The 19,328-nt window shown below is 35.5% G+C and overlaps 1 protein-coding gene across 9 annotated transcripts in view; it reads right to left on the minus strand.

Moving 5' to 3' along the window:
* DGKB (diacylglycerol kinase beta) overlaps positions 1 to 19,328 on the minus strand; it is a 675,344-nt gene that overhangs the window by 365,029 nt on the left and 290,987 nt on the right. For all 9 annotated transcript variants that reach the window (XM_070264567.1, XM_023639309.2, XM_070264566.1 and 6 more), the window contains 2 exons: positions 18,134 to 18,223; positions 11,783 to 11,943 (listed from right to left, as the gene is read on the minus strand). In XM_070264567.1, the coding sequence (XP_070120668.1) occupies positions 11,783 to 11,943; positions 18,134 to 18,223 (251 nt within the window). The remainder of the gene's footprint in view (positions 1 to 11,782; positions 11,944 to 18,133; positions 18,224 to 19,328) is intronic.

Consider the following 19,328-nt stretch of genomic DNA (forward strand, 5'->3'; position numbering starts at 1 on the left):
AAGAAATGTTTATTCAATAATCCCATTTATAAATCCTAATGACTGACCCATGAAAGGAATATTTTGTGGATCTGTTTAACTGAATCCTCCAGTAGGAACACCTTTGCAGACCAACACCCCTCCCTTTCTGGTAGTGCACATAATACTCTCATTATTGCAATATGGCATGTGTTGCTTGGGTGAATGGTATGTCACAGGCAGGAAAAACTTACTGTTTAAAGGAAATTACAGTGATTTTTGTATGTGTGTGAGAGACAGCTGTCATTAATTTGAACTATATCCTTTGTATATTAAGTATGTAATCTCTCTTCCTTTCTGTGCTGTTGAAAAGCGAATATTTTTAACAGGGAGCTATCATGGAGTATGGATTCTATAGTTCCCAGTTATATGGGCTTCCTGTCACGATTTTATCCAGAAATTGACTCTCCAGCTCAAAACCACAAAGAGAAAAACATGAGAAGGCAGGGTCAGTGTTGCTACAGACCAGGATATCACAGCTATCAACAAAACCAGAAGGCTGGAAAATAAAATTAATGAGGCAGCGGTCTTAAGGCTAATAGGGAGGGAACTGAGACCTTTAGGATGCATAAGGCCTAATCCCTAAAGGGGAGATAGCCAGAGAGAAAGCAGAGCTTTAAAGAAGGAGATAGAAAGAATAGCACGTGAAATCGAACTTGCCATGGTCTGGTACAGGCAGCTCAGCACAGATGAATTCCTTGTGCAAAATACATCAAATAAAGTAGAACAAAACCAAAAATATTTCCCCTCCAGCAATGAAATAAAGACTCTATGCAATCGGCGTGCATTTAGTTGCTTTCATAGTACCCTACATCTTTTCCTTCATAACATTTATTGATGTTTGAAATTCACACATAGTGTTTCACCCCTATGAAAGGGAGAACTGAAGTTTTGCCTGCCTGTTCTCCAATACTGATTTCCTCCAGACCATCCAATGTTTAGAGGAGTGTCCAGCACATAGTAGCTACTCATCTAAACACATAAAATAAACTTCTTGTATAAATGAGTAAAAGAGAAAGACACAAGAATACATGAAACAATAAAGGATGAACAGAACAGCAACTTAGAAATTAGTGGTCTGTCCACTTAAAATGTGATCTAAGCAAATAAAACTCCATCAGCTCTCAAATCATTATTAAAATAATTCTATAAGAGGCAGGGACATAGAAGAGGTTAAAAGTTAATATTTGAATGAGAATTTAAGCTTTATGGTAGTAGGTTTAGAAGTATTTAAATAAATTTGATTAATCCTGTGAAATTTTAAAGATTTCCTATGGTCCCACCACATTTTTGAATTACAGTAAGCAAAAAAGAAAAAGTTTCATTTCCCTTTCCATATCCCTGACACCAGAGGTTAATATTGTTAACATTTCGCTCCATATATTTACTGACTCTTTTATATGATCTTAGAGACAGAGCTATACAAACCCATTCATATTTTATCACCATCATCCTCCCTACCATTGCTTAAGCCCTAGTGCTAGTATTGTTGTAAGAGCTTTAGGAGTCCCTAACAACCTCCTTAAGATGGCTTCTGAATTAACTTCATTCACAAAAGAATAGGAGAACCAGTGCTTACTTATGGACAACTTTCCTTTGTGATTTAACATTATAATTTGGGTACCTCTTTTCCTATTGTATCTCATTTCGAATTGATCAACTTTTAGGTTGTTCCTAACTGTATGTCATTAAAAATAAATGGTGCAGCTTAGACTTTTGTATTATTTATTTCTGTGGAATGGAGTCTTAGAAATGGGATTGATGGCTCAAAGAGTATTCACATTTTAAATTTTAGCAGATGCCATCAAATTATTCTCCAAAAATAATTTAGAGGTCCATCATGCAATTATGAATGTGCCCATTTTTGTATACTTATAGGCATTAGATATTATCAATCTTTGTAATTTCTAATAATCTGAAAGGCAAAATGATATCCCATTGCATAATTTTGCATTTCCTTGCTAATTAATAACATTAGGAATCTTTTCACCAGGCTATTCATTATAACTCTTTCTCATCGTTTCAGTCTATTTTTCTATTAGACGCTTATTTTTTATTAAGAATTCCATATTTTAGTTTATTAACCCCTCGTTTATTCCTTGTATTGGAAATATTTTCTTGATTTTTAATTGTTACTGAGTTTTAGCATTCTTTTTTTAAATGAGGATTATGAAAAGTAATTGCAATTTCCTTTTCCTTTATGGCTTCTAGGCTTCCTTTTGGCCTCAGAAAGGTTTCTCCTACCTCAGCAATATACTTCTATATTTTCCTCTAATATCTTATAAGTGTATTACTTCAATTTACATTTTTAATCTATTTGATGTATATTTCATATGAATATGAATGTAAATATAAATTTATTTTTATTCAAATGAGGAACCAATTCTGTTGCCTAATTTTTTGTGCACTTCATCCTTATCCAATGAGCTGAAATTTCAACATCTCACAAGTACAAAATTCCCTGTCTGTTTATTTTTTGGTCTAATTTTTATTTTGTTTTATTAATCTATTTTTGTGCCACCATATTTTAGTTACTGTGACTTGCTAGTATTTTGTACACAGCAGGGAAATTGAAGATTATGGGACATTAATTATTTCAAAAAATTCTAAAGCTATTTTTATCCAACTGTAAATTGTCATTCATCAAAATAACCACCAGTAATCCTATTAGAAATCTCAGTAGCAATGGACTAATTGTATAAATTAATTTGAGGAGACTTGATCTGTTAATATTATTAAATATTCCCATATAGGAAGATGAGTTGACATTATTATTCAGTTTTTATTTTATAACTTTGTATATTATTTAGTTTTCTCCCTATGAGCTGGGTATCTTTCTTATCTTGTGTAAACTTTGGTATTTTGTAGTTTACTTATATTGTTAACCAAGTTACATTCATATTAACGTATTAACTGGTAAGCATATAAAGGAAAGCTACAGCATCACTTTTTTTTATATGTATCTAGTATTAAAGGAAAGCCATTGAGTATTTTTTTTGTATATCTATCTAGTATTTGGCACTTTATGTTGATTTACTAGCTTTATTTTTAGTTTATGTATACTTATTAAATATGTGATAGCATCTTCAAATAATCTTGTCACTTAATATTTATATGACATTTAAAATTTTTATTATTAAATTAGCTCACTTTTCTAAAAGTGTAAATGGCAATGGTGATAGAAAAATCCCTGTATTCTGCCTGATTTTTATTTGGAATGCCTCTAGTACGCCACAATTAATAGGATATTAACTATTGATTTTTACAAAATGTTTTACATATTTTCCAATAGTTTTTAATTATAAAAATGACAAATCTAGTTTACATTTAAATTAATTATTGTAACATTGACCCATTTTGGCTTTCTTGAAACAAACCCTACTTGGTCAACAGGTTTTAGTCCTTAAATCCTTAAATATAACACAAGAATTTATTTGCTAAGGTTTTTGTTTACAACTGCTGCATTTATATTTACATGTGTATTTTCTTTTTGGGGTTATGTTCATGAGGCATTGCTACTGAGGTTTGCTAGCTATGTAAAATTAATGGGAAAAAATCATTTTAATCTATGTTCTGGAATAATTTTTAAAATATAAGAATTATTTGTGCTGTGAAAGATCATTTGCTGTGACACCAGTTTTAGACGTTCTTTTACTACATTTTTACTTCTTTCTCTTTGGCTATATGCTTAGAGCAGTGGTTCTCAAAGTCTGATCCTGGACAAGCAACATTGGCGACACCTGGTTGCTTGTCAGAACCATGAATTCTTGGACCCCGTCTCAGACCCACTGAGCCAGAAAGCCTGGGTATGGGGACCACCAAGCTTCAGCTTAGCCAGCCCTTCAGGTGATGCTGATACATGCTTAAGTATGAGAACTGACTTGGATTTGCTTCTCCTTCCTCTTCAGCAAGTGCCAGCTATTTATATTTGGATGAAAAACTTTAAATTTCTTCTATATGATAAAGATTATCGGCATAAAGAAGCAAATGATATACTCTTAATTATTTAAATATTTTCCATAGCTGCGTTTATATCTTCAAAAGTCTGTTAAAATATTCTCGGATAGTGACCTCAGCAAGATGGTGGAACTGGAGTTTTCAGCCATCATCCACAGAACATCGATTTGGACAAGCACTCCCAGTGAGAGCACCTTTATGGGAGTCGGGAGTCTAGCGGAGAAGTTCCGGCGCACCATTGGAGCAAAAAATCCAAAAATAGATGCATTGAAGAGGGTAAGAACACTTTCACTTTACCTGCATCACCCCTCCCCCAAGGTGTCACAGTACAGTGCCCAGAGATCCCCCGACATCCCCACTGCCACCCCAGCCTGCTGTTTCTCCCATGGGGAAAGTGAGCGTGTTATGAGTGAGTGCTCAGCTTCTCAAGTCTCGCAGGACTCTGCCCACGGGGCCACTTCTTTCTTGCCTCCTCCAGAATACTGAGGGTATCAGCACAGCTGGGAGGTTAGGAGAGGCTGGCAGCAGATAGGAGGGGCGAGGACTCCCAGCCACACGGCTTGGAACTCAACAAAGGGCGGTGGATCCTACAAACTGTTTCACCGACTGCATCAAGAGGCCTGCCCACGAGCTGACTGGCACGCCGCAGCTGAGAAAGCCCCCAACAGGCCCCTGTGGCGCCCCCAGTGCTTTGTGGGCCTCACCCCTCTCCCTCCCATGGGTTGCTCCCATGCGAGCCCCCGTGAGTGCCCTCCCGCGGGCCTGGAGGAAGGCACACACACGTGTGCATTTCAGGGCGCTGCCCTGGGGAAAACACACAGGAGGCTATCGGCACCCAGTCAGCCTTTGCGGGATGGGGAAAAGGCATACAATCTCAATAATGACTTCCCAAAGAGGGAACCAGGAGGAGGTGACTGCTTCTTCAGATTCAGTCTGACTGCAGACCTTGAGGTGGCCCTGTAATCTGGCTCCAGTCCCTGTTAGCAGTGGCCCGGGAACAGTCCCGTCTGCTCAGGGACCCAGAAGGAGAGTGCCCACTTCTGTCCCCGGAGGAGGCTCGCCGACATCCGACCTCCTGCAGATACTGAAGCAGCCGCGTAACTCAGTGCCAACCCTTCTCAGCCTAGTAATCCTGCATATTTGTATTTCCACATTTCGAGGTTTACCCTTACCGAGAGTCATCTGTTTTGTTTCCAACCCTGTTTATGCCAATTCTAGTTTTTATTATAATTATATGTTTTAATTACATGTTATATAAATAGGAAATTATGATTACAAAGAGTCTTTGTTTTATATAGAAACAAGGAAGATTTGGGAAGATTTGCTATAAATGCAATGTGGAAATGGCTATAGAATTATATATTGTTTGCTACAGAATTATATGTAAGAGAAGATAAAAGATTTTTTTAAACTATTGTAAAAAAGAAGGATTTTATACTCAGATTGCTTCACAAGTATCTTTTGAGTTTTTATTTCACCTAAAAGAAAGTAAAAATGGAAATCATAGATAGTTATCATGGAATGTGATTTACATAAGACAGACTTTGTAGAACCCCACACAGTGACCCACATTCAAAGAAATGACATTAGCTGGGCCTATAAGGGAAGACGGGCCAATTCAAGTACATTTATAGGTTTTAGGTTAAAATGAAATATTCAAGGTTGTAGATATCATCTTGTTCTATCTTTCCATTAACATCTAACTATCACCTCCAGTAGAAGAGCTCTTGCTGTATGTAAATTGAACTACATCTTTTCCTGAGTATAATTGTTGAATCATTCAAAGGCATCTCTTAAAAGACAAACACCTTACCTTGGCTTCCAAGAGTCTTGAAAACATGGCAGCAGCCACCTCTGTAACTGCCTTTTTTGTTATTCACTCCCACCTTCTCCCTTTATGTTCCAGGCACACCAACCCAGCAGGCCTTTGAACTCACCAAGCTCTCTCTCACCTCAAGCTCTTCACATAGAATTTTACCTGCCTGGTCTGCTCTTTCAATCTCTTTGATGCCCAACTCACTTACATGCATTCTTCAGATCTTTTTTTAAATGCAGCCTCTTTATATAGGTCTTCCCTGACTATGAGATCTAAAGTTGCTGTCCCTTATTCTAGCTCATGGTAACTTTTGTTTTCTTTCACAGTATTTATCATAATTTAAAAAAAACATGTATTTTTGCATTTATTTTTTAATGAGTCTCTCTACCATTAAACTCCAAGTTCTAATAATGAGGTAATCCATTGCTATAACTCTAGGGCATGAGCAAAAATAAAAGGTCCTTAGGTTTTATGTTTATTAAGCAAATGAATGAAGAATCAACCATGAGGATAAAATTAATGACATATGTGAATTTGGTGGCAATGAACTGGGTAGACAGTTTTCTTCCTGGGATTTTTGAGATTATCTAAAGTTATCTTAAGGTACAAAATCAGAATGAAAGGTAGCACTTAGCAGTTTTTCTTATTAATTTCTGTAATCCATGCTTCTTATGTCCAGCTGTTCAGCCTCTCATGACAATTCTCTCTCACCTCACTATAATGTAAGCTTAGTGATTACATAGACTTTTTCTATCTTGTTCCCTGCAATCTTCAAACAGTACCTGGTACATTGTAAATGATAGATAAATATGCTTTTATTGAAGGACCACTATGGTAGAATAATATCTATTTTCAGAGTTAATTATGATTTCAGGATCATTTCCAATTGTTCTGGCTAAAAGTGAAAAGTATTACAAAGAAGGAATTAGCAGAAACTGACTAGTTATTTACCAATTTCCTTTTTCTTCCTGGGCTGACAGAATTCCTTTCCCAGTTTCCTACAATTAGGTGGATCCAAGTGATGAAGATATGACCAATGGGTTATAAGTGGAACATCTTCCACGCCTGGCAGATAATAAAAAAAAAATCCATTCCAATACTCCACTCTCTTTGGTTACCCAATTGTTGAATAGAGAATGCTCTGTATATCCAGAGGAGGGTGAAACCACAAGATGGAAGGAACCTGGGTCACTGACTGACAAAGTGGAGCAGGGCCTCTCCCCAAATGTCAACCCACGTTGTCCTATCATGTGAGGGAAGAACTAATTTTCAGTTGTTGTCAGACCACTGACATTTTGGGTTATTTGTACCAGCAGTCAACACACTCTGACTGATACAAGGGTATATCATAATGTACAGGATGATATTTATCAATACATTTCCAACCATCACAGGTTTTCTAAAAGTTTGAGGCAAGGTTTTCTGTAAAGTGTAAAGTACTTCCAGTGAGTATATGAAGGGCGATAGTTAAAATCATGAAAACTATACTGACAGTAGAGTCAAACTTTGAGATGAGACCACCTTGTAACTAGGTGGTAGCAGGGAGCCTAGAGATAATTTCAAGTATAAATTATGTGCCGTCTTAAGCTTTCTCATGCTGGTAATAGCAAAAAATTGAAATGTCCTCCTCATCCTTTCAATGCTCTAACTCCAGTACTTCTTATATATCCAGGAATAGCTTGAGATAGATGATTCATTTCATTTCACTGTTTTCTGGATTCATTGATTGGGGCAGAGGAATACAGGTTGGTGAGTATAAGGTGGTCTTGCTGAGTGGCAGCCAATGCTTGAACTTCCTGTAAGGTCTATTGCTCTGATGTTGGCCCTGAGTGTTGAGCTTTTGTCTTACTCAGGGACAGGCAAATACTTCCTGAAGGGATGCTCTCCTCCCATCACACTCCTACTTCCCATGTTCTATTCAGTGAAAGAGGCTCCAAGTCAAATGGTACAGGACCATTCAAAAGAAAACGCAATCAAAATCCACCATGTTTAGTTAGTTTTGCTCCACCTCAAGATCATAAATATATTCTATTACGTATTCTTTTATTAAGTCCTAAACTTTGCATTTCAAATTTAGTAGTTTAATAAATCTAGCAGTTTATAAAATATAATGTAAATATAAAAGTAAAATGTAAGGTAGAGTTCTAATAAAATTTTCTCCTCCTAGAAAGCTAGTTTTTGACACTATCAACTAAGCAATCTCTCATTTCTCCAGTGAGTTTTTCTGCCACACCTATGCTGAATTTCAATATCTTTCTCTACTTCTCTGCTGATTCATTCATGTATTTTTTCATAGCATCTTTCTATTATAATTATCCAATCCATTGGTAACATGTTTAATTTGGTAAAACACTCTCCTCCTTTTCTTTTTATTAAAATTGATTTAACTACTTTGTCATATATATTTTGGAATAAGTTTTCCAAGTTTGTCATAAAATCCAGCTCTAATATTGATTAGTTATAGATTAAATGTATAAATTAATTTGCATATTATATTAAGCTATTTCATCTAAGGATGGAAATGTCTCCATTTATTCTGATTTCTTATGTATCTATAGAGAGTTTTAACATTTTCTATATGTAGGCCTTGTATATTCTTTATTAATTCCTAGATATTTTTAACTTTTTGGCTGTTTTTGTAAATTCCTTGGTTATTGCTGATATAATGGAATTCTATTGAATATTTAAGTTGAATTTATATTTGGCAACTTTGCTATGCTTTGTATTTTGTCCCAATATAATTTCAGTTGAGATATTACTTTTTGTGTATATGGGTTTTTTTTTCATCTTATTCACTCTATATTGTTATTTACAATTCTCTTTACAATATTTTTGTAAAATCAATTTTGTAATAGACCTGATTAACTCTTCAATAATCCAATTTTTGGTTTCAATAAGAGTCTCTATTTTTTTATTGTTGTTATTCTCTGCTGTATTTCCTGTTTTATTTCTATTATAACTTTCCTCCTCATTTCTTTGGGTTTTTGCTCTTTCTCCTTTTCCAACATCTTGAGTTTTGTATTTAGTATTTCTGTTTCTTGATGTCACGGTTTTTCAGCCTCAAAACTATTGATATTCTGAGCTGTCTAATTCTTTCTTGCATGTTTGGGAGGTTGTTCTATGCAGTGAGGTGTTTAGCAGCATCCCTAGCCTCTACCCACGAGCTGCCAGTAGCAATACCCTCCCAGTCATGACAGTCAAATGTGTATTCAAACATTGCCAGATGTCTCCTGTGGTGGGGAGGCATTATCCTCTGTGAGGACCACTGGAAATTTACCGAAGGCATATATGAATTGTGAAGTGTTTGTTCAAGGAAAACTACTGAACCCCAGATAGGAATAGTGGTAATCTGTGATGTTTCAGTCTTGGGCCGCTCCCTTACCGTCCAGCCCCATCAGTGCTACAGTTCTACCAGGATGGGGCAAGCTATGAAAGCCAACAACTTTACTGTCAGTGGAAGTGACCTAATTTGGAGTGGAAGCCAGAAAAACTCCATGGCCTGGAGAGTTACCTAAAACAATAGCGATCTACATGGCAAATGGACAAGGAAGGCCAATGTCACAGCTCATCTGAGTTTGCAAACTGATTAGGTCAAGCAACTAAGCAGCTAACTAGCCAGAAATTCAACAGGAGATCTTGGGAATCAGACAGCCGTAATGAGCCTTGATAAATTTCCCCATATCCTTGGCTGTCTGAAAGGCCATATGCATGTGTAAGACTACAAACACGTTCAAGAAAGACCAAAGAGGGTCCTTGCTATCTTCATATCCTTGAGGAGCCATGTACATAAAGAGAAGAGACAAAATAAGGGCTAGCAGATATTAAAGCTGAATCAGATTAAGAATTGCCTGATGTTCGTATGTGCTCCCCAATGAACACACATATCTAATGGCAAGTGGATGAAGACTTACTGGCTCAGGGTATTTGAGCACAAACTCTGATCAATTGTGCTGACACAGAGGTGATCCCTAGGAAGCTAGGATTAAAATTAAAACAAAAACTAAAAAAAAGAGACAAACTGGAGCATCAGTATCCTTGCACCACAGAGGAGAAAGGCTTCACATAATTAGTGCAGCCTCATCACTAGACAAACACAGGAACAATCACAACCACTGTGGGAAAATCAAAATTCAGAGTGTTATAAAATATTACATAAAATGTCTAGTTTTCAACAAAAATTATTAGACATGCAGAGGAATAGGAAAGTGTGACACGTATTTGGAAAAAACAATGTCTTTTATGGGGCCCAAGTGCTATCAAACTCTCTAATGGTCTCCAGATATTGGACTTAGCAGACAAAGACTTCAAAACAGCTGTGATAAACATATCAAAAAGATAAGAAAACCATATTTAAAGAATAAAGGAAAGCTTAACAACAATGTCTCCTCAAATACAAAATACTAATTAAAGATATAGAAATTATAAAAAGAGAACCAAATGGAAGTTCTGGAGTTAAAAATTATGGTAAATGAAACAAAAAATTCACTAAAAGGACACAAGAGAGTGGCGTTATTCATAATATCAAAGGCTGGAAATTCTCTACATGTCCATCAACTGGTGAACAGATAAACAATGTGTGATATATCTATACAATGCGATACTGCTCAGCAGTAAAAAAGAATATAGTATTCATGAAGTTCACATGGGTTCATGCAGTTCACATGTGAGGTGAAAGAAGCCAGATGCAAAAGGCTATATACTGTATGATTTCTTTCACATGAAATATCCATAAAAGGCAAATCTTAGAGGCGGAAAGATTAGTTGTTGCTTGGAGCTGGGAGAAGCCAGAATTGACTACAAATGGGCATGAGGGTTCTTATTTTATGCTCTAAAATCGGATAGATTTATTAAAATCATTACAAGATTCACTTAAAATGAGTGAATTTGGTTGTATGTAAGTTATATGCCAATAATGCTGTTAAAATATTATTATTTATATTAATATCAAATATAAATAAGAGGACTTTTATGGATCAAGGTGTATTGCATTTTCCTTGCAAATCATCATCATCATCATCATAGCTTTAATAACAATTGTATATTTAGCCTTCAATATGGACCATTATTGAGGAAGTTTAAATGTATAATCACATTAATTATAACTATGAGAGAGAAAATAATAACCATCATGAAATAGATAAATGAATGGACACAGAATAAAAAATTTGCCAACGTATTCTTACCTAGGCAGCTCTACTCCTAAGTTCGTGGACTCAACTAATGCTTTTTATAGTCTAGTAGTGGGATGTGTATGCGTGTGTGTGTGCATGAGAGAGAATGTGACATGGCATTAGATAATATTGATTGACATGTGAAAAGGAATGTAATTTTGTAGATAATATATTTTTAGACTTCATAATTACTGGGTTATATATATATACATACACATATAATCACTGTTAAAAATTATTAATCCCTTAAGGATTAAAATTTCAACAGCTCTTTCAATTGCCAAATGATATTTTACTTTCAGTCCAAGATTTTTCAAGAAATCAAGTGAAAAGTTAGTCTTTGGACTTATTAACCACTTGAGAATAGTAGCAACATTTTTTCTTAGACTTCAGACTTAACCAAAATTTAAAAAGAATATCTGTATGTAAAAACCACCTGGCAGGTTATAACGATATTATAATATAGATCTCAAAATATCATTGTTTTCACATTTTCACTAATGTGGAGCTTTAGTATGTACTCTAAAACTTATAACTATCTTAACATAAACCATTCTATCCTTCCTTATAATAACACAATCAAGCCGATTACAAAACATATACTTTCTTTCCTTTGTTTAACACATGAAAAATTCATCTATTGCTGATTCTCTGACTTTAAATAAACTCATAAGCTGTATTATTGCCCATTACAAGAGGTGTTTTGCTGACACGAAGATAAAATAAATTATTTACAATCAGTCAATCGTCTTAGTGTGAGAGTTTACATGCAGTGATTATGCAGGACTGGTGCAAAAGAACAGGTAGTGGAAAATCTTACCACGCCAATGGAAAAGTAGTTATTGATGATACTGTAAGGCACTGGGTCTCCCTTCTCATCTTTGTCATTAGGTATGACTTCAAACTTCCACCTGTCCAACATGATTTCTGTGCTGTTTTCAATGTCTTTTAGGATTTTCATCAGATTCTCACCTTCATAACCTAATGAAAAAAAATTATCTTGAGAAAAAGCATAACCAAATAATGAAAGCTACATTTATGGATTTCAGTGTGTGTATGCATGTGTATCATGCTAAAGCTAAATAATGCATTTTAAAGTAAATTCTGGCACAAAGTGAAGAAATAATTATAATCTTATATTCATACCAATATTTTATTTTTAGTTTAATTTGCAACTTGTATTTCTCTCCTGTGGTGCAAATTCTCAGTATAGCCAACTGTCAAATGAACATCTCCACTGCATACCCCCCACAGAACTTTATAGCAACATATTCAAAATAAAACCAATGATCTGCTTCCATATCTTCCTCCTGTGAACACTCTCTCAGAAAAGCAACACCCTCCACCCAGTTGCTGAAGTAACAATCTAGATGGAAATTTAGACTTTTCTCTTTCTATCACTCCCCTACCCCTCTGGTGATCCAGAACAACTTTGAATGTAAGTAGAAAGTCCTCTTTTTAATTTTGTGACATATCATCTCTTATTCTAAATACACAGAATATCCCCTTTCTTTCGGCTGGCTTGCTTCTGCTTCTTCTGCAGGTTTTGTATTTGATAGCACTTCTTTCTGGAGGCCCCGCTCCCAAAATAATGGATTCTATGCAGTCCCGCAGCACATGCTTCTGAAAACTAGTCCTACCTTAGAACTAGTACACTGCAGTATAGTTATTTGCACTTTCTCACTACAAGTTCCTTTTACCAAGTCTGCCCTAGAATAAATGCTCAACAAATCAATTTTTTAATGCATCTACTACAGTTGACATGGCCTGAAAAGAAAGTTATTGTTTAACATTACATTTTCTCTTAAATGTATCTATAGGTATATATCATTTTAGTTAAGACTGTAGCCTCATCCTGGCTGTGTTACTTAAATGTTTGTTTTTAACCTCCCTAAATAGTTTCATCCTCAGGAAAAACTTAGGTTTGCTGGGAGAATTAATTCAGAAAAAAGATGAGAAAATACATAAAAGGTCTTGGTACATGAGGTATAAGAATAGAAAGTTCTCACTGATATAATAATACTGACGATAACATCAGAATTTGAAATGTTGTATTAAGTTGAATAATGTATGTTTCTCTAACTCTACACACACACATTTGCATTCTTGAAATGATATTTTGAGTTGCAAAAATATTTTCATAGATTTTTTTCTGTGTCCAACTTTGGTCTATATTTTAACAATTTATTCATGGAACAAGTAAATTCCAGAGGCTATGAGTCCTCATTAGAGGTGTTAGCACACATAGCAGTGTAAAAGCTAATTGGATTAAAAGAAAAAAGAATAGGCACTGTCATAGGCCAACACTCTCTAAAGATGAATAAATTACATTTATGGTGTATTTGTCACATTAACTATTAGAGGGTCAAGGCAGCCAGAAACTAGAAATCCTTATTTTGGATCCCATCATCACTTCTTGTGTTACACAGGTTTAAAAAATAACTAAGGGGGCCAGCCTGCTGGTGCAGTGGTTAAGTTTGTGCACTCTGCTTCGCTGGCCCAGGGTTCACAGTTTCAGATCCCACGTCTGGACCTAGCACCACTTGTCAAGCCACACTGTGGTGGCATCCCACATAAAATAGACGCAGATTGGCAGGGATGTTAGCTCAGCAACAGTCTTCCTCAAGCAAAAAGAGGAAGATTGGCAACAGATGTTAGCTCAGGGCCAATCTTCCTCACACACACACAGACAACAAATAACTATGCACTATTAATACACACAGCAAGGAATACAACAAGCAATAATTATACAGATATAAATATTAAAAATATCCAATATTACTTCAATAGATGTCATGTATTTTTATAGCACAATTCAAAAACTATGAACATACATAATAATATGCATATAATTGTGTTCAGTGATATAATATTGAAGTGTTTAAACTACAAGACTATAATAATTAAATTTACTTATATTTCAGAAGTTTCTTAGTAGTTCTACCCTCATTCTCGATGTTTAATTTCTTCTTAATTTTTTTCATTTCTTTTAAAAAGAATAAATAGTAGTCCCACCCAAAATTGTATATACTATTTCCCTATTGAATTGAATAAAAACAGTTAAATATATTCACCTATTTTCGGAATTCTACTCTTGTTTGAAAATAAGTATGATGGTTTTCAGACATAAGTGAACTTACATATATTTATACGACACTCTAGTAAAATATAGTATGGAAGTAGAGTAAAGCATATATAATATAATATTATATATATACACATGCACACGCTCAGCAGAAATATGAGTGAGTAATGCTTTAAATCAAATATTGCACTTGTCCTCAGCTATATCTCAGGTTAATGGCAGCATGGTTCAACATAACACTAGAAAAATGTAGGAACAGCAACTGACGAGGAGAGAACACAGTAGGAATGAATTTAGTGTAAATTAATTACTACATCTAGACTCTAGTAGGGTCACTCAACTTATAATCTTTACCATTGGTTATGTTCTCAAAGTTTTAATGGCTAAACCTGAAAAAGGCTGGTATCAATCAACCTTCTAGCCAAATAAAAATGGAAAGAGATAGGCAACAAATCTATTTTGAGAATCACAACATCTGCAGTTCAGAACTACTTTACAAAGGTGAGAAGAATTCCAAATTGTAGTCCCCTTTTTAACGAATGTCTACACCTTACTTGTTTGTATTTACCTATGCTCAAGCTTGTTTAATAATGATCCATAACTACAAATAGGATTCCTGAGCTCAAGATCATATTTTTTTAAAAAGGCACATTAAACTCAGTAAATATGCAAGCAAAAACTTATTTACAGAAAAGAATGATGCTACTTTGCTTCCAATATTTTAATTTAAAGCCTATAATCACTCTAGGCTAAGAAACAAAATGAAAACGTAGTTAATATTTTCTATTTAATGATATGATATCATAATGACTGAATGGATCTAAAAAGTCAGAAGATTTTACAAATGAAAATCACATAAAGACAACAATAAATATTTGTAAAGTGTTCCCCATCTAAAACTCAGTCTCTTACCCCTTACCTCTTCACAAAATAACACTTTTTCTTGCAATAATCTTGAAATTTGTTAGACTAATTACTGCTGGAAAAATTGCAAAGAGAATATAAATTATGTATTTTTCAAATGCACTAGGATATCCTGTTATTACACTGTTACATTTTCTGCATCCAAAATATGGAAATGCATTCTTGTAAAAAAGAAGCTTCCAGGGGGCCGGCCCCATGACTGAGTGGTTGAAAGTTTCACTCACTCTGCTTTGGCGCCCCAGGATTCACAGCGTTGGATCCTGAGTACAGACCTGCTCCACTCAGCCATGATAGCGTGTGGAGGCATCACACATACAAAGTAGGGGAAGATGGGCACAAATGTTAGCTCAGGGCTAATCTTCCTCAAGCAAAAAAAAAAAAAAAAAAAAGAAGGAGGATTGGTAACAGATGTTAGATCAGGGAGAAGCTTCCTCACAAAAGAAAAAAGATTCCAGTCAATATTTTCCAGTGACCTGAAGTGAATCAACTGATTACTGGTTGAATAAAGTCCTTTCTTTCCCAAATGTTAAGTATGATAATTACTAAGACTACATAAAGTACTCAGCATAGATGCTGGGCAAACAATTTAGTAGTCTGGCACAAGAACTTGCGAGGCAGGTACAATCATTTTCTTAAATTCTGATGAGAAATCTGAAGCACATAGTTGTTAAGCAACTTGCTCAGTTACACCCCTGGCAGGAAATAAACCCACTTCAGTGCATGTTTTGTTATTAGTAAACTCTCACAAATGGCATCTCCAATTTCCTAATCACTCAACTCTGGCATCTTTTAGTCCCTCTTGCTACCTCTCTTTCCCCAAAGCCCCTAACTAATCCACTGGCAAGTTCCATCAGTTCACCCCCCAAAATGTGACTCCAGTTTGTCTACTTACCTCATTTGCATTACCACCACCCTAGTCCAGTCCTTTTGTTCCCTCATTATGACAACTATAAAGTTCTCATTTGGAAAACTATAATTCTCCACGTTTTTACACTTTCTTAACAGTTTACTGTACACACTCAAATTAGTCTATTTTGGAAGACATGACTGTCATCATGTCACTCAGCTTTTACAGCTCTTTCGAAGTTTCACTTTGTGCTTCAAATTCACTCAAATAAAATTCTTACCATGACCACCAAGCCGCCTGCATTATCTGGCTCCTGATCTCTCTCCAGTCTCATCCTATTCACCCTCGACTCCATGTCTACCCACCACCCCGTGACGGCTTTGAGAATCACACCGCCCTCCCTTCAGTCCTTTCAATACAGGAAGCTATTTCTCCCTGTTCGTCTTTTAAATCCTGCTTGAGTGTTACTTCTTCAGGGAAGCCTTCTTGACCATCTAGCTAAATAGTTCCCCTCTGTTGTTCTCTAAAAATACGCTCTGTTTCATTCTTTCATGGCCTTGATCTTATTTTGTAACTATATATTTCACTGTTCATTGATTTATTGTCTGTATACTCAATGAAAATGTAATCTTCAAAAGGAGTAGGAGTCATTTATTTATTCTCTCATTCTGTATCTAGCACCTAGAACAGTGCCAACACATGCCAGGCACTCACAGAGAGTTCATCATTAATAGATACTTTGACATATACTACAATCCATGTATCTTTGGCCATTGATAATAGTATCTTTAAAGTAGTTTTATAAGAAAATCATTAGAGTATGCCCAAAATGGAACTTTTATATATTTTTTGAAATTTAAGCCATTTGCTAGTTTGGGACCAAAAATAATATCATTAATTTTCAAATATCAAAAATATTTTCCAGAGGACTACAACAAGAGGCCACATGCATGATTCCTTCCTTTTAATCAATACACATATATAGGCACTGGCAAATATGAGCATCTCATAAGTAATGCTTCTATCCTTAGATTCTATGAGATTTAAGTCAATATTTAATAATATTCTTTTACTGAATTATATCCTTAATGAAGATCATGAATAGATCATATACCAAGTTTTTAACTTAAATCTCCAATTTGGTTGTATGCATACATACAACTTAGAGTTCACCAGTTGGCCAGATACTCATGGAAAAATTGTTCTCAAATTTTGTTGTAAATCATAGTTAGTTAGGGAGTTTGTTTTTTCAAAAAAAATCATATGTCCAGGTCCCACCCCCAGAGATTTCCATTCAGCATATTTAGGATGAGGTCAGGCCACTAGATTTTTAACAAGCTCCCCAAGGGCTTCTGATCTGTCTTAGTAGACGCTTTTCAAACTTCTCTTAGTGAGTTAGATGCTAAAAATATTTAGGATTCAGTTCTTGCTTCTTTAGCAAAATCTAGTTGGTTTTTTCCCTTTTGATATCCTCAGGTAACTATAGCCTATTAATGACCCTTCAAAATATTTTAAGAACTCATCCTGAAATACTCTCCCCTCACTCACCATGTTCCATCCACACTACTCCATTTTGATTTCCTTGAATACGTCAAGGGCCTTCCTACCTCTGGGCCTTTGAACTTGATGTTCCCTCTGCCTATAAAGTCCACCCCCAGTTTTATACGGTTCTGTCATTATCCAGCTATTAGGTTTTTCCTCTGTGTCATCTTGTCATTTGCTGGGTGAGGCCTTTCATTATATTGGTTTTCTGTCTACTTCTTAGTAGGAAGTCTCACAGTTTACATCTGACTTTATGTGCCACTAGAATTTAAGGCCCTTTTGGAGGCAGACCTTGTTTTCTATTCTTAACTCAAGTGCAGAACACACTGCCTGGTGTAAAGTGGTCTCAAAAAATAAGTGTTATTTAATGTGTTCATTCCTGGACAAGTCATTCATTAGCCTTTCAGCTTTTTCCTTTGCTGGTGATTTTACCATACAACTCAGAGATTAAAAATCAGAACATTGCTTTAGAGTTAATCTACGCTTATCTCATTTCTTAAATTAGAAACCAAATAACCAGAGAGGTTCGAAAGCTTGCCTGCTTTATCAAGTCTATAATTAGCATCAGGTTAAAAAGCCCAACGCTCAGTCTAACTCTTGGTCCACAATTTGTTTATCTAACCCAGACTATTGTTCGAAATCATTTACTGTGTCTGCTGAAATCACATGGCAGTGGCCATGCTGTAAAGAACTGCTGGTTTATTTTGGGGGAGGGGTGCATTCTGCATGCATCTCTGTCTGTTAAGTTTTTGGTGGTGTTGCCACTGGTTTACCTCCTCCCCATCGCAGGCATCTTGCTAGATCGTTGCCCGTTCCAAGAGGCAGAATGGCAACTGGAGGATGCTTCACAACGTTCGCCTTTTCTGTGGAATCAAGAAATTAAAATAAAATTTTGATACAGATAGAACAACAGTAAACAAGACAGCTTGGCATGAAATGAAGGCATCCCGATAGGTACTTATAAACAGAAAAAGTTCTATTTCATAGATATATACAATTATAAATTATGATTAATTTGTATACATTCGTAGCAATTTATAAAGACAAATAAATACCATAATTCACAAAGTGATAGGAATATTCCAGACTCATGAATGAGGAAGGCCTTTTAAATATCTTAGTTAAAAATTGTGGCGAGTTTGATTTAAGTCCTTTGACATTCCCAAGGATGCAGGTGTATGAGCAGAGGAGTACACACATAGGGATGTCACCAGAGTGGAGAGGTAAGTTCCTATAAAGTCTTTCTGCAGCATCAACTCTAGGTACATTTTACTTTAAGGAGTAAAATATTTTGAAAACAGTCAAATTCTAAAAGCGAGTAAAGAGCTAACAATGTCGCTGTGTGGTTCCCAACCATGGTTTACTCTGCTTTGTGACAGAGTAAACAATAAAAGAGCTGGGCACCTCTGGATCAGCAGGTTTTCTTTGAATTCAGCTTTACATAACATAGTGCTTTGGGTTCAGAGCAGCAAAGATCTCGGCCAGTGAAATCCTATATACTTTTGTCTGAATCATCACATGCCTTTAAAGACTCTCACAAACGTATTACTTTTCTTTAAATTTTCTCCCTTCACAGCCCCTCAAAGTCAGTATGTGTCTGTGTGTAAGAACAGGGAGGGAACAGATTAGTTGGGGATGTAACACAGTGGCATAGCCAAGGCTTAGATTGTGGGGGCTAAAACAAACCAATAACATACTACTATTTAATTTTTCACTCTAAAATTCTCCTAAGCCCTCAGACATTGTTGAAGCAATTCTTTAATTTTTGCAGTTCTCAAATTCTGGTTTTATCCTTAAATACAGCATATTAATACTATTTACACGTTTTATTGGAAAATCAAAGAACACAATTTTCAGTTTCTTTTGCAGAAAAAAATATTAGTAGATTAAAGTCGTTAGACGCTTATCAAAAGTGTGCTGACCATATGTATTCATTTTTAATTTGAATACTTTTGCATGTATGAAAAA

This window comes from Equus caballus, chromosome 4 (assembly GCF_041296265.1).
Source record: "Equus caballus isolate H_3958 breed thoroughbred chromosome 4, TB-T2T, whole genome shotgun sequence".
Lineage (NCBI taxonomy): Eukaryota > Metazoa > Chordata > Mammalia > Perissodactyla > Equidae > Equus > Equus caballus.